Raw genomic sequence first — 16,706 nt, 5'->3', positions numbered from 1 at the left:
TTTTTTTTTTTTAAACAAGCTGTGGCCAGTTTTATTAAAGAAAAATTTTGAGTGATTTACTTTCTACCAGTCTGTTCTGGCATGCTTCTAATAATATCAGAATCACCTGGGTCAATGATAGTGTGCATACTCTGTAGTATTTTCCCACATGCTGTGCCCATTATGCTCATATACTATGAATAAGCCATTTATTCTGCATTCACCTAAGTTTTCAGACTCAGTGATCACCCTGTGTTGCTAATGTAGAGACAGAAGATTTACTAATGGATTAGATGTGAAGTTTGTGAGAACAATCAAAGATGAGTCCAGTGTTGTTGGCCTGAGCAACTTGAGGAATAGAGCTGCCATTTACCAAGAGGAAGATTAGGAGAAGACTAGATTTGACTGGGAAATCAAGCGTTTTGTTTTGACATTGTTACATTTGGGTCATCTGTCTTTTTAAAGAAGATGTTGAGTGGCATTTTGATATTAAGTCTGGGTACAAAGAAAAATCCGTGCTAAAATTTGGGGGAGTCATTTTACTCCCTATTTAGGGAGAGCCTAGCTCAAAATTAAAAGTATAAAGTTTGTAGAGGAAGAAACAAAAATTGTCAGTACTCTCAGATAAAATGTGATAATTAAGAGCACTTGGAAGCCACAGTGCCTGGGTCTGTATCTCAGCTTTATGATTTCCTAGTGTGTGATTTTTGGCAATTTACTTAACCCTCTTACATTTTTTTCTTTTAATCTATAAGGTAAGAATAGTACCTACCCCCATGGGGTTGCTGTGAGTATTAAATTACTTAATACCCATGAAGTGTTTAGAACACTACTTGACACAAAGTAAAGTGCTCACTAAGCAGTATCTCCCATCATTATCATTATCATAATTGCCATCATCATCATTATTAAAATTACTAGATCACTTACAAAAAATCTAAAAGCATATACAGAAAACTGTTAAAATACTAAGCAATTTAGCAAGGTTACCAGATACAAAGCCAGAATATAAAGTTCCTAGACACCAGCAACTTTCAGAAAATATAATTTTTAAGAAAGAAATTACAGTATCAACAAAATATATAAGTATATGGAAACCTAACAAAAGATTTGCATACCTTTTATTATGAAAGCTAAAATATATTTCTGAGAGACATAAAAGAAGACTTTAAAGGAGATCCCACATTTTTAAACAGGGAGGCTGAATATCAGGAAAATGGCAGTTATTCCTAGGTTGATCTGTAAATTCAATGTCATTCCAATCAAAAACCCAACGACGATCTTGTATAGGACTTGAAATACAAGAATGGCCAAGATAATTCTGAAGAAGCTAAAAAATGGAAGGACACGCATCCTATTGGATAGCATTATGATAAATAAAACATTGTAGTACTAGTGCAGGGATAGACAAAATAGATTAATTGAACCAATAAGACGCACCTCAGTGTGTGTGTATACATACATACATATGTGTATATATTTGAGCTTTATAGATGAATGGAAAAGAAAGGACAGTTTAAAACATAGCACTGGGACAGTTGCACTATCTATATTGAAAAAAGTTAAATTAGAGCTTTACTTCACACTGTACAAAAAGAAATAAACACCAGATGGGATAATAATCTGAAAGTGAAAAGCAAACCAATTTTATTTTTTTTTTATTTTTTTATTTTTTAAAGATTTTATTTATTTATTTGACAGAGAGAGACACAGCGAGAGAGGGAACACAAGCAGGGGGAGTGGGAGAGGGAGAAGCAGGCTCCCCGCAGAGCAGGGAGCCTGATGCAGGACTCGATCCCGGACCCTGGGATCATGACCTGAGCTGAAGGCAGTCGCTTAACCAACTGAGCCACCCAGGCGCCCAAAGCAAACCAATTTTAAACTCTTAGATGTATATGCATAAGTAACATACTTTCTTTTGTTTTATTACAGTGTATGCTAGCCTGAATTTTGCTCCTAAGACACAGCAGACATTTGGTAGCCAAACAGAACGTACTTCATCATACTCTGGTCTAAATCCAAGTCCAGGAGGCTTCATCCTTCCATCCTATCCTCTCTCATCACCTCGAACTAGTCCAAAGCACGCATCTCTTACCATATCTCCAAGGAAGTCTCAGGATATTTCGATTAACTTCTCCAATTCCTGGCCTCTTAAAAGCTTCGAAGGGGTACCAAAGCCGAGTCCACAGAAAAAGGTTGTCAGACAAAAATCGTCTGACCCTCCAGGTAGAAATGATGGTAAAAATTAATACTTTGTTCAAATTTATTTGTGTTTTTGAAATATTACTTTGGAGTTAGGGCTGTTTGATCTTTAAGAGCTGGTAAACTGCATTTTATTTCTCTGAATTAGTAAGCATCTAGGAAAATGATAGTATGTTAAATAAATCAAACATGTTATATAAAATAAAATTCAAATGAAATTGTCATTTATTTTCTTAATTTTGCACTTTAAAATCATTTTTCAGAACTAGGCAGCTAATAATGCTTTATAATGAACATGAACAGCCCGAGAGCCTAGTAACGAATTTTAGCTTTAGAAATATAAAATATCATAATTACTATAATTAATGCTTAGTATCCATTTATTCTACATTTTTTAATTGCTTAGTATATGTTAAATTTATTTAAAAGGGTTTTCTATTATTTGTTAACTAAAATATTCTTTTCTTAACAATAGCCCTTCCAGGACGCCTGGGTGGCTCAGTCCGTTAAGCAACTGCCTTCAGCTCAGGTCATGGTTCCAGGGTCCTGGGATTGAGTCCCACATTGGGCTCCTTGTTCAGTGGGGAACTGTCTTCTTCCTCTGTCGCTCTTCCTGCTTGTGCTCTCTCTGTCTCTCTCTCTCTCTGACAAATAAATAAAATCTTTAAAAAAAACAATAGCCCTTTCCAAAATAATGAAATTAGCATATAAATTTATTCAAGACAGATCCAATCTCAAAATAAAAAGTCTATTAAGGGCAGCCACTATATCCCACATACTTTCTTATCCCCAGCCTCTGAGCTAAGGTGTACACCTTTAAACTACCCTACCTCAGTGATGTTCTGGTTTATAACATGATCATAAGGTCAATTTGTTGCATGGTTAGTCAGTTTTATCACTTTTTCTTAGCACTACACCTTCATTTCCTCCATTAATTTCTTTCTATGTTTGTCTTTCCTACAAGATCAAATATTGTATTGAAAGCTGAAGAGTTTATTCAGTTTGTTCTCTCGTGTGCCCAACATTACTGCTTTGCATATAGTAGTCACTCACATGTTGCTTGCATAATTAAATGAAGCCAGGCAAGTAGTCCTTCTGGCTTACTTGTGGACTTTATCATACAAATATTAGTTATGATAATGTGTATAAAGATAGAAATTTAACTTGGTATATAGTATTTTTATTTAATATGAAAGAATTTCTGGTAACTCATTTTTGTTGTATTTGTTAGGGGACACTGATACTCCGATCTGATTTTATTTTATTTTATTTTATTTTATTTTATTTTATTTTATTTATTTATTTATTTATTTAAAGATTTTATTTATTTATTTGACAGAGACAGAGACAGCGAGAGCAGGAACACAAGCAGGGGGAGTGGGAGAGGGAGAAGCAGGCTTCCTGCTGAGCCGGGAGCCCGATGTGGGACTCGATCCCAGGACCCTGGGATCATGACCTGAGCCGAAGGCAGTCGCTTAACCAACTGAGCCACCCAGGCGCCCTCCGATTTGATTTTAAATAGTAATCTTCTAATAAAAGACAATGTGTTTTTTAATTTAAAAATGTTGTATTCCAAACACTTGTGATTATAACTCCCAGTTCTCTGAAATTAAAAAAATATAAGTAAAATATGTTTTTTTCATGCAGGAGAAAATTCTCAAGAAAAACTTTCTCCGCTTCAACTTACACCTGCCTTGGTGAGATCACCGTCTTCCCGACGAGGCCTAAATGGGACCAAACCCGTCCCTCCCATACCAAGGGGAATCAGCCTTTTGCCTGATAAAGCTGACTTAAGCACAGTGGGACCCAAAAAGAAAGAGCCTGATGATATTTGGAAGAGTGAAAAAGATAGTCTTACAATTGATCTTTCAGAATTAGATATCAGAGATAAAGATTTGGATCAAGAAGAGGTTAGAGCCAAATATCATTTTTAATTTTTAAATGCTTGTAATTTTCTATAATACGATAGCTGTTATTTAAGGAAAAATCAAGTATTTTTTAATTCCATAACATGTTTTCTTTTTTATAAAAATATTTCATGATCCTTATAGAAAATGTAGAAACTATAGTGAAGTATTGGAAGAAAATTCATCACACCAAATCCCACTACCCAGAATAATTTGCCATTAACACTCTAATGTGTTTTCTTTCAGTATTTCTTCTATGCATATATTATTTCTTTTTAAGTTAAAAGTATGAGTAATATAGCAATATACCCATACACTAATCCCTCCCAAGTGAACAATTTGCATATTTGTTTCCTATTTTTAAATAAATGAAACATAACATAGTTCCCTACCCAATCCAGTTCCTTTCCCTCCTTCACCAGAAGCAACCACTATCACCATTAATTTGTGTTTTATGTATTTTTGTACTTTTAATATATTAATATTTTGATATTTATGATATTATCATAATTGATTTTGGCTTATTCCTTGTCTTTTGCTATTGAAAACAGTGGTGCATTGAACATTCTTGGGTGTCTATTGTGCATATGTACAAGTTTATTTATCTTTATGAAACTGAGGTCATATTATATACTCTTTGAATTCTCAGTCACTCCATTTATACTATAAAAATCCATTGCCAATATGACAACTCTGTACATGCTAATTATGTCAGAGAAGGAATGTGGTTGCTATATTACTTTGGATTCGGAGCACTATTTCCATAGATGCTTTCTTTTCATCATATTAGTCTGCCTGATGTCAGGTTTAAAAAGTGTTTTACATAAAATGTGTAAACTGAAACACTCAATTATATTTTGTGGTCTTATTTTTGCCTGTTTTTAAGATGTAAGCATCATATACTGATTTTACTCAATAAAATAAAGTTAATATTAATGCATATTCATTTTAAGGGCATTTTTTTTTTTAGCATTAAGCATGTGTACCAAAATTGGTTCTTAATGAACTAATTAGTCATTCCAACTTCTTTTTTTTAAAGATTTTATTTTTATTTTTATTTATTTGAGAGAGAGAGAGAGAGAGAGAGAAACAGCATGAGAGGGGATAGGGTCAGAGGGAGAAGCAGGCTCCCCGCTGAGCCAGGAGCCCGATGTGGGACTCGATCCCAGGACTCCGGGATCATGACCTGAGCCGAAGGCAGTCGCTTAACCAACTGAGCCACCCAGGCGCCCAGTCATTCCAACTTCTGACTGCTTGTAAAATCTTTCCTCCCCCCCACCCCAGTTGTATTTCACTGGCACTAGGAAGAGAATTCATTTAAAGGGAAGAAAGTTCTAGAAGAGGCATTTTCCTACGTAACTCATAAATTTCATCTGATGCTACATATTTTTGCATTATTTGTATGATACCTTAAAAATAGCCCTTTTTCTTTTAATGAATAATTGAAAGGGTAATTTCAATTTTATAAAATTTTTAATTTTATAAAGTTTATAAAATTTATAGAATTTTGTAAAAATTTCAATTTTATAAAATTATTGATAAATATAGGAGGATAGTACTATTTTTAAATATTCAGCCTTCTAAGGATTTATTAGGGAAGTGGCCATACTGTTGAATCAACCATTATAATTGTTATAATCAAAATGTAAGTGAAACACAATTTATGTATGTTTCTGGGTTCCTTAATTCATTCAGGGTTCTATTCCCAACTTTAATATATTTGTTTGTAATAGCATCTTCTACTCTACATTTCTGGAAACACTTGGCTTCAGAAGTCACATACAGTCATCTGTTATTCTTTGACCCCTAACACTGGCAAACTTGATGTAAACTTCAAATTTTAGAAAACCGATTACTTTTCACAGAATTTCTAAATGGCCACATCCACACACCAATGACCAAAGATTGGCTAGACCTCTCTGACTTCAACTCAGATGTCTACCATCTGATTCAATGATTTATTTACTAATTAAATTTTATTATATTAGTCATTGGTCTTAGTGCTGGAAATACCATGGTGAATAATAGCTTGAGATCCTCCCTCTTAAGGGGCTTACAAAGTTGTTTATATTGGTTGTTTTTAAAATATGTATTTTTACTATGTACAAATATGTTAATATCCATCTTGTTAGTACCAGAATGGAGAGTGGCTTGCTAGGTATGGTAAATGGAATTTAAAATCTTAGGATAACTTTTACTCAGATAAATGTCTTGCAAAGTTAATTGTTTTTTGTTTTTTTTTTTTCCTTAGATGCAGAGCTCTCTTAGGTCCCTTCGTAATAGTGCAGCTAAGAAAAGAGCAAAACTGAGTGGCAGTACTTCTGATCTTGAAAGCCCTGATTCTGCAATTAAGCTCGACTTGACTATGGACTCACCATCTCGATCTTCCTCTCCAAACATCAGCTCTTATAGTGAAAGTGGAGTTTATAGCCAAGAATCATTGACTTCTTCTCTGTCTACAACTCCCCAGGGGAAGAGAATAATGTATTTTATTTCTTGACATGTTAAATGAATGCTAATCTTTAATTTGTAGTCTCATCCCTAATATCGTATTTGAAAAAAACTTTTAAACTATTTTCTAGTTCTTAAAATGTTGAAGTACATTTAAAAGACCGTGGAAAAGTTTACAGGTATTATCTAGCTTGGCTTTGGTTTGGGATGGGTGGAGAGAGAGAGAACACATCAGCTATAACTTAGAGCACCTACAGTAATATAAACCCTTACTCCCCAAGCCCTACTTGTTGTTTTGCCTAATATTTATCCTAATATTCTTTGTTCTTTAGCTCTCTTCTAGATCATTGAGTCTTTTGCAGTGGACCTATAGCTGATATTACTGCTTTAATTGAAAACTCAGCACCAATTTCCTCTAATTTGTAGATAAACTCCACTCAGCTGTTAACCTCGCCATTTCTTATATTTTGTTGTTCCATTTTCATGTAGAAGTTTAGGCCTCCATGCCATAGCTTTTGCAGCCTTCTCAGGAGTCTCCCTTATAGCAGTTCTGGAATTAGAGTCATGGCCACCCTAGAGCATTTTTTTCTAGTATAGCAATTCAACAAACTTTTCCAGGTTACCTCAGTGACCTCTAAGTCTTAAACAGTGATCCTACCTTGATTTCTGAGAATTTCTGTGACTCTATTCTAGGATTTTGGGGAATCTCTTCCCTCTTTATTTTAGACAAAAACCTGAGTAGAATTGCTGGGTCATAGGATAGATATACATTTAGCTTTTTAAATAACTGCTGAACAGTTTTCCAAGATATTTGTACAATTTTCTACTCCACTAGCAAAGCATGAGAGTTCCAGTTGTTTCACATCCGTGTTTATATTTGTTGTTGTCAGTCTTTTTAACTTTATTTTCCTTTGCTTTTATCCTGAACCATGGTTATCCACAGCTACTAGCTGTAAATATTTAAAATTAAATTTAAATTATTTTCACTTAAGTGAACTGGAATCTTTAACAGTGTAGGTAGAGAATGCATAATAAAAGGACAGATGGTGTTTCATTTCAGCAGGGTGTTTCATTTCAGCAGTTCATAGAATTAAACCAAATTTTTGTGTCCTGCTATGAGACGTTTGTCTTATCCCATGATTCCATTCTCTACATTTTTAACTTAAATAGCAGCTTAATATGCAGTTGGAAATTTTTTCTTACTGGAAATTCCTTTGTTGTAATTACCCAGGGAGAATAATGCAATATATTTACAAAATGAATTTGGAATGGCTACATGGGCTGGTGAAGTAACTGTTTATATTTAGTTACCAGACATTTAAAATACATATTTATCTTTTAGACCTAAAGTCCTTCCCTTATCTTCTATGAATGTGAAATTTTACGTTAAATACTCCTGCAGTTGCAAGGTCTTGTAAATAATTGAGAACCTAGTTGGGAAGAAAAGTTCATTTTATACTATAACATTTAGAATTCACTATTCTCTATATTGTCTCATGGAATTATTCTCTTCAGATTTTGAACTCTGTGAGAAGGAGTTCAATATACCCTCATTTCTGGACTAAATTGCCTTTAATGAATTTCATATTTCCACATTAAGTTTAATAGCTTTAAAACAGTTATTCTTAACCAGCTTGCATCTTGCCTTAAGAATCATGGCAAAGAGAGCCACTATTACGTCATGTGGGGCTTTCATCTTTAAGTGGGTTGGGGAGGAAAAACTCTTGAGAACCACTCTTGTAGAGACTAAAGTATTTTCTTCCATTCAAGTCAGGTACATGGTATAAATGTAAATTGACTAAAAAGCCTATCATCTATTCTAGAGAAATTACTCTTTAAAAATGTTTAACATTGGGGTGCCTGGGTGGCTCAGTCATTGGGCGTCTGTCTTCCGCTTGGGTCGTGATCCCAGGGTCCTGGGATCTAGCCTCACATTGGGCTCCTTGCTCAGCAGGGAGCCTGCTTCTCCCTCTCTCACCCCCTCTGCTTGTGTTCCCTCTCTCACTGTGTCTCTCTCTGTCAAATAAACAAATAAAACCTTAAAAAAAATAATGTTTAACATTGACTTCTCACTAGGCCAATTAACAAATATGCTTACCCAACTACTAAGAACTATGCTCCTTTGTAAAATCTCTTTATAATATTCATCACTGGCTTACTGATATTACAACACTTAAATGATTTAAAACAGTTCCTTTACATTCAGATTCAACGATCTTCAGTCACTTTCTTTGTGAAACAAAGCCTGTAGGTCTTTATAATGTCAGAAAAGTATAACAAAATATAATCCAGGAAGAAAATGACATTTGCTAATAAATCCACCTGTTGCTTATCTCTAATTTGTAATGTAGTTAAGTCTCTTTTTTTGTGTTATTATCTGTGAGGACAGATAGTATATTAGATTATTAGGAGTCATTTGCTTTAGTTTTGGAATGAACCAACTTTCTTTGGATCAGTTTTGTTTTTTTGGGTTTTTTTGACCCAACAAAAGGTTATATAGTACGAGTTAGAGAATCTTCCCTGCCTTTTGTAATCCTCTCATGAAAAATTTAAGAATTACCTATATGTTAAATGGTTGGAAGTTCTAAAAGTGAACTAGGAATACCAATAAAAAAATATTCTTAGCTATAGTTTTCATACTTGCTCCTGCCTTACTATCTAAGAATGTTGAACAGCTTTAGATCTTAAATGTTTATTGGAATTACTTTGTTTCATTGTAGGTCAGACATATTTCCGACATTTGGATCAAAATCTTGTCCAACGAGACTTTCTTCTGCAAAGAATAAAATCTCTGAGATAGCTGACCAAAGCCTCAGTGCAGGTATTTTATAACTGTTTTATAAATATGATTTATAGAAAGTATGATTTTTAAATGATACCAAAAATGGTAAAAAAATGCATTTCAGATATAGAATTTTTGTAGTTACCAATTAAGACTAATCATCTTTTTAGCTCCTTAAAAGGCCTTTTTTTGGCAAGAATAAATATTGTTTTATTCTTGGAAGAAAAATTATTTACCTAAATAATTGATCCCCCTTTAAGCCCATAGGTGTACCTATGCCTGGCTCTTCCATCCGGACATTTTGGTTTAATTGATATGAAATGTGACCTGGCCACCAGAGGTTTGAAAGCCCTCAGGTTGATTCTAATATGCAGCACAGTTTGGAAGCCACTGAAGTATCACAAAAGACAATTTGGTTTAAAAACAACACTTAGCTAGTATTTAAGTTCATTTGTATCTTGTTAAGAATTTTGTGAACTAACCTGGAAGTCTCTAACGTATAGCATCACTTTTCAGAAAATAGATTTAGTTATTAGTAATCTTTTGGAGAAATATTTGGATTCTGATCTATTTAAGGATGGAAACTGCATGTGATTCTTCTTTATGATTGGTAACAGTATATTAGATTATGAGTGAATTATAACAAATTGGCATTTATTTTCACATGATCTCAGTATAAAAGTCCTAACAACTTTAAGGGTACTCTACCTTACATTATAATTTCCTCTCTAAAAACTATGTATGTATGTATTTGTCTACTAAGACTTTTAAATTTCTGATTCCTAAATATGTCTTAATTTCATCTCCTCTTTTTAGTCTCCACTATCACTTTTACTCATTTCTTATCCATTTAGCCTCTTAAGATTTCTCTCCAGCTTCAGTCTCATTCTTGTTCCCCACAATGCAAGTCTGACTGTATTGACCAGCCTAAATTTATTTAGGGCATTCTTCTATGATCTGTCCCTGTCTACCTCTCCCGCCTCATATTTCACTTCCTTCTTTGTAATTTTGTGTTCCAGTTAAATCAGACCACTTTCAATACCACTTCTTCTCTTTTTGCAGTTGCATGTACCATTTTTTCTGGGTGAAATCTGGAATCTACACCACACCCCATTCAGCTGTAAAAACAGTGCAGTTGCTTTTTCTGAAAACCTTCCCCATTCACAAACAAAATTGATTATTACCTTCATGGTATCATTATATTTTGCACTGATACCTTTATAGTGGTATTACCATTATTTTACTTCTCTGGACTCTCAGATTCTCAGATCCTGATTATCTACCTAGTGCCTTCGTTATCACAAATGCCTAATTCAACCATGCATGCCTGGTACATTGGCTTCCAAAAGCTAGTGTTCCACAAAGAGTTAGTTAATCTATTAGGCACAGGAAGACAATGTATATGTGCTTTGGAGTCTGAAAGACCCCAGCTGGAATCCCGGTTTGACCATATTCATGAGCTGGGCAAGTGATTTAACTGCTTTGAAACTCAGTTCCCTCATCTGGTAATGTAAACCTTGAGAAGGGGTAATGAACAGTTAAGTATAAGCACCTAATGCACAGGGGACACTTGGCTTTTGTTCCTTTAAAGGAAAAGACACAAAGAAACATAACACATAAACTTATTCTTTAATCTCTTTTTAAGGCTGATTATTATAGTAAATTATTCATAACTTTATTTATAGAAGTTATTGGTAGCCTGTGTCTTATTTACAAAAGTGGAGCCCTCTTCTGGAAGAATATGTTTGGAGTTAGAAAAGAGTAGATTTAGAAAACCTAGATTTGAGTTTCCCCCTGACCTCATAAGTCACTTAAGTTTTAGTAAAGTGAAAAAGTTCTTAAAACAGTACATACTTCATTATACAGTATTCAGTGTTTGCCAAACTTGTCTAATATTTAGTATTTCTTAAATTTGCCTAGTCCTAGGGATCACCAGGGATGCTTGTAACACAGATTCTGGGACCTCACCTCACAAATAATGAATTGATCGTCAGAGTTAAAAATCTGTATTTTTAACAAATACACATTTCTAAGATCAAGTTTTGGAAACTACTGTTGAATTCATTGTGAGATATTCTTGGTTAAATTTAATATGCCCTCAAACTGTAAGGTTGCTAATGGTTTAGGATCTTACAAACTTGGGTTTACATTTTTTGTTTTTTGTGGGATAAGGTTTTGTTTTTAGTAAGCAAATGATTCCTACAAGTTTATCATTTAACTGATAAAGTGTAAAAATGAGTAATGCTCCGAGTAAAGATTATCTGAAAACAAAACCAAAAATAATTATGTAGAAACTATAAATCCAACTTGTCTTTGTGTTCTAATGTCCAATAAATATTTCCACATGTAATCCACCACTACCTATTATAGCACATAGGTAAATGTGCTATAGATAATTTACATAGGTAAATTTCCTGAATTATGTTATAGCAAACTTTTTTCCTGTAACATCAGATTAGTAATACCTGTTATTAACAGAAAGCATTTACACCCAAAACCAGTATCTTTATGAGGATACCTTTATGAATTATCTATCAAAACTAAGAAGAGTGTAGACAGATATCCATGTTACTCCCAGAAGTTCTCTATTAACACCAGATATTTTTTGACTCTCTATGAACGACTTAGTGCCTTTTATTCTACAGTCCTCTGTTGACAAGTTGCCACCAGCCACCCCTTCTCCTCACAATCCTGTTTTTATTAAAAAACCCACAGTCATATTAAGAACAAATTGTATTTTGTTACTACTATTTAATGGTATTTGTAAGGAGCTATATATATGAAAGTGGATGGTGACTTAAATATATATTGTGTAGGATTTTCCATTTAGTAGATATTTTGTGGTTTTAATAGCTTCAAAGTATTGGTATAGGGTGGTCAGTTGAAACATTCAAATGTAGATTAAAATTTTTGATATTTGTTAAAAGGAGGTCCACATTAGGGTTTTGATTTTTTTTAAAGATTTATTTATTTAGGGCGCCTGGGTGGCTCAGTTGGTTAAGCGACTGCCTTTGGCTCAGATCATGATCCTGGAGTCCCAGGATTGAGTCCCGCATCCGGCTCCCTGCTCTGCAGGGAGTCTGCTTCTCCCTCTGACCCCCCTCTCCTGCTCTCTCTCTCTCATTCTCTCTCTCAAATAAATAAATAAAATCTTAAAAAAAAAAAAAGATTTATTTATTTATTGGTGGGGGGCAGGTGGGGAGGGAAAGAAAGAATCTCAAACACTCCACTGAATGCGGAACCTGACCCGAGGCTCGATCTCACAACCCTGAGATCATGACCTGAGACGAAATTAAGAGTTGGATGCTTAACTGACTAAGCCACCCAGGTTCCCTGATTTCTTTTATTTTTAGTTAGGAATATAACATTTGGGTATTTACAGTATGTTAGGCACTATGCTAGGCCCTTTACATGTATTTTCTTAATCCTCACAACCATTCTGGAAGGGGTAATTCTGTTATCCTCCATTTTACAAATAAGATTGTCTTGCCCAGGTTCTGTCAGGGGCTTAAGTGGCAATGCTATGATTTATAGCCAGGAAGCATGATTCCAGATTCTGAGCTTAGTCACTGTGGGGTGTACTGCTTCACCAGCCAGACCAGTATAGATCCATTACACAAGAGTGGGAGAGAAGAGAGAAATGGAAAATATCTCTCAGGATACAGTTTAAAAATTCTAGATTTAAAAATCTTTCTTTCTGCTATAAAGGTTTATATGTCATTTAAACATTAAATGCCTGTCATATTTTAAATATGTATATATATATATATATATACTTGGTTATCTCTTCCAAACATTGAATTTTGTATTTCATTGTAATTTTAAAGCCTGTTTTATAAAATGTTTCAGATATAGTTTATAATAAATGTTCTTAACTGCTAGTAAAAAGTATAACAAAATTTAAAATATGATACAACTTTGAATTACTATAATGTTATAATTTCTAATATTATGTCACTGACCTTTTTAAAAGTCTAGAAAGCAAGATAGATTTAGAAGGGGAGATATGTACCTATCTATAATATTACCTGAATCATTCAAATAAATATTTTTATGTATTTTATTTTACAGGGATTACAACATCCAATGTAAGCATAATTGGTCAACGTATGAACTGTGGGTTTGGATGTGGTGATTTTGAAGATGATAGGTTCCATGACATTTCACCTAGTGTTTTCAAAATACAAAATAAGGAACACCCAAGACATTATAAACATACAAAAGGTTAGTAAATTTCACAAGTTAATTTTTAAGATTGAATGTCTCTAAATCTTAAATTAAGTGTCTCAGAATTCTCCCTAAGCATTCCAATAACCTGAGATTTCTCAGTTTTGAGATTTTTCTTACCCCTCTGCTGATGTCTTAATTGCTTCAGTAATTCTGCCAAATAAGAGAACATGCAGGTTCATGTATTGGTTAATGGGCTTACCTGAGAAGCCAAAGCAGGGAAGCAACTACCCAAGAGGTTAAAACTAAGGAATCTTGGGGCTCCTGGGTGGCTCAGTTGGTTAAGCAACTGCCTTTGGCTCAGGTCATGATCCTGGAGTCCCGGGATCGAGTCCCGCATTGGACTCCCTGCTGAGCAGGGAGTCTGCTTCTCCCTCTGATCCTCCCCCCTCTCATGCTCTCTCTCTCTGTCTCATTCTCTCTCTCAAATAAATAAATAAAGTCTTTAAAAAAAAAAAAACAAAAAACTAAGGAATCTCTGGTGATGTCTCCCTCTGCCAAGATTACACACACACACACACACACACACGTGTTACAAGACATTTTACCACTAAAATGGGGTAGAGAAATCATGTGAATAAATAAATCCCAGATGCCTACTTAGGTTGTAACCATGGAATAAACTGTGGAAACAGGAATATAGGTTTCCTGTGGTAGAACCTGGGAAGGCTTCTTTGTTATCACTAACCATTATTAATAATTTACATCCTTTTTTTTTTCCTTTAAATTTAGTGTAGCAAGTAGCTCCTCTGTGACTGCTCTGTTCATTTTTTCAGAGAACCTATTATAGCTACATTTTTAAAAATTTCCTTTAGGGTAAAGAGGAAGTTATTTTAATGTATATGAATATTTAAATATAATAATTAGAAGTAACTGTATTTAAATATTTACTCTACTAGTAACTGTAAGGAGCTGTCATTTTTTATTTGTAGCAACCATGATTGTAATAGGTCAACTTTTGTTATTTCTGATCATCTGAAGTCGTGTGTGTGTAGGCAGTCAGGCATTTTAGGACATGTGTATTTTTTTGTGGAAATAAAGGGAAGTTGCTTGGAACGTTTTTTCTTTTTTTTGTGAATTTTTAAAAAATTTCATCCATGATGTAATTCAATATCTGTTCTTTGTGGAAGGTTTTTTTTTTTTTTTTTTTGAAGATTTTATTTATTTATTTGACAGAGAGAGACACAGTGAGAGAGGGAACACAAGCAGGGGGAGTGGGAGAGGGAGAAGCAGGCTTCCCACCGAGCAGGGAGCCCGATGCGCGGGGTTTGATCCCAGGACCCTGGGATCATGACCTGAGCCGAAGGCAGACGCTTAATGACTGAGTCACCCAGGTGCCCCGTGGAAGGTTTCTTCTCTCTCATTGTTTTTACAAAAGAGAATGACAGGGTTTTTTTCCTATATACTTACATATTTTATTTCTCATGTAAAGATAATCAATACAAAAATACTTTTCTTCCTAAAAGTAACTCATACCCTAACATATAATTTTTTAATTTTCTTTTTTTTAAATTGCTTTGAAATAATTGCTGAATATATTCATTCACTACTAGTGGCACCCTTTTTGGACAGCAGAATCATAGAAATATTTATATCTTTTGAGTAGCAGTTATTTCTACTCCAGAAAATTACTTCTCACACACACTTCCAACTCTAAACCAAACACCTACTGTATCTGTCTGGTCAACGAGAATAAACATGTTCAAAAACCAAACTTACCCTCCTTTCCAGACCTGTTCTTCTCACTTTGTTTTCATTTTTATTAGTAGCATTACCATTTTTCCAGTTATGGGGACTTAAAACTTTAGAGTCATCTTGTCTACTTCTCTTTACCCTCCAAGTTCAGGCAGTGACCATCTTACCAGTTCTGTTTAATCTAGGCCTTCATTACCTCTTCCCTGGATAATTGCAATAGTCTTCTGAATAAGACATCTTGCTTCTTATTTTATCCATTTTTACTCCAGGCTGCTTACCCTTCCAGAATTATCTTTTTGAAGTATAGTTACCATCTCTTCCATACTCAAAACCTTGAGTGGTTCCCTATTTCCCACAGAATAAATTTTGTGCTCTGCAGCAAAATTTTTAAGACCCTTAATAATCTTCCTCAGCTGAACTTATTGCATTATCTCTTACTTCTCTTTTCATTCCCCCATGCTCTGGCATTCTTAGTACTAGAAGTTTTCTTAGTTGGCATGTACAGTTAGTTGTCCTAGATGTCTGTTTCTGATCCTAATGTGTTCACATCATGTCTGCTTTTTGAATACTGGCTTAAAATCCATTTCTTTAGAAAGTTTTCCCCACTTAACTGGCCTGGAGTAGTATAAATTATTTAAAAGTAAAGATATTGTCATCTTTATATTCCTGTTAGGCTTTGCATGTAATGGCGTCCGATGCCACATGTTAAATGAATGGAGTGGTGATGAGCCAACCCAGACTAACAGTGTAGCCTTGGATACAGTCAATCAAACATTGCATCCTCAAATAATCAGATTAAAATGAATTTTGAGTACAGTGCTGAAGAGAATAAAACAACTTCCAAAAGAAATATTGGCAATAGGTGGCATATGTGAATGGATTCATTTTGCAAGAAACTTCAGACGGTTTTAGGATTAGCTTTCAGAACCACTTCTTCCCATTCCACTCCTCTGTTGATTGTTCCTTTGAACCTACCCATTTTATAGCATACTAATGTAGAGCCACAATTAATGACTTGAGAAAGTGATTAGTGATGGATGCTTAGAGTTTTAGCAAACTAGCTTTTATGAGTTAGTATTTTCTTTCGCTATTTGGATGAATGAGACAGAAGTAACAAAAAGGTTATATAAGAGTAGCTTATGTGTTAAGAGTCTTTTAAGCTTATTTTTTCTTTATATTTTACAATTGAGACTCAATGAGCAATATTTCTTTCAGTATTTTGTTTACAAGAAAATAAATTGTGGAAGGTTTTTTTTTTTTTTTTTTTGAAGATTTTATTTATTTATTTGACAGAGAGAGACACAGTGAGAGAGGGAACACAAGCAGGGGGAGTGGGAGAGGGAGAAGCAGGCTTAAGTACTCACTTCTAATTCTTTCAATTTAATAATTTTTTAAAAAGAAAGTTCTAATAAAAAAAGTTCTAATCAACACTTGAATCACACTCTTCTCTGTTCTTTAATGAT

The 16,706-nt window shown here is 34.3% G+C and overlaps 1 protein-coding gene across 5 annotated transcripts in view; it reads left to right on the top strand.

Moving 5' to 3' along the window:
* Positions 1-16,706, top strand: part of TOGARAM1 (TOG array regulator of axonemal microtubules 1) — a 77,691-nt gene that overhangs the window by 25,870 nt on the left and 35,115 nt on the right. For 4 of the 5 annotated variants that reach the window (XM_034992771.1, XM_034992772.1, XM_034992769.1 and 1 more), the window contains exons 4-8: positions 1,912-2,217; positions 3,829-4,091; positions 6,340-6,572; positions 9,260-9,360; positions 13,393-13,545. In XM_034992771.1, coding sequence (XP_034848662.1) covers positions 1,912-2,217; positions 3,829-4,091; positions 6,340-6,572; positions 9,260-9,360; positions 13,393-13,545 — 1,056 coding nt within the window. The remainder of the gene's footprint in view (positions 1-1,911; positions 2,218-3,828; positions 4,092-6,339; positions 6,573-9,259; positions 9,361-13,392; positions 13,546-16,706) is intronic. The other variant, XM_034992770.1, reaches the window with a different exon arrangement.

Source organism: Mirounga leonina, unplaced genomic scaffold (genome assembly GCF_011800145.1).
Source record: "Mirounga leonina isolate KUSES-001 unplaced genomic scaffold, KU_Mleo_1.0 Mir_82, whole genome shotgun sequence".
Taxonomy (NCBI): Eukaryota; Metazoa; Chordata; class Mammalia; order Carnivora; family Phocidae; genus Mirounga; species Mirounga leonina.
Note: the sequence above shows the minus strand (reverse complement) of the source record. Positions and strands in the feature narration are given on the sequence as shown.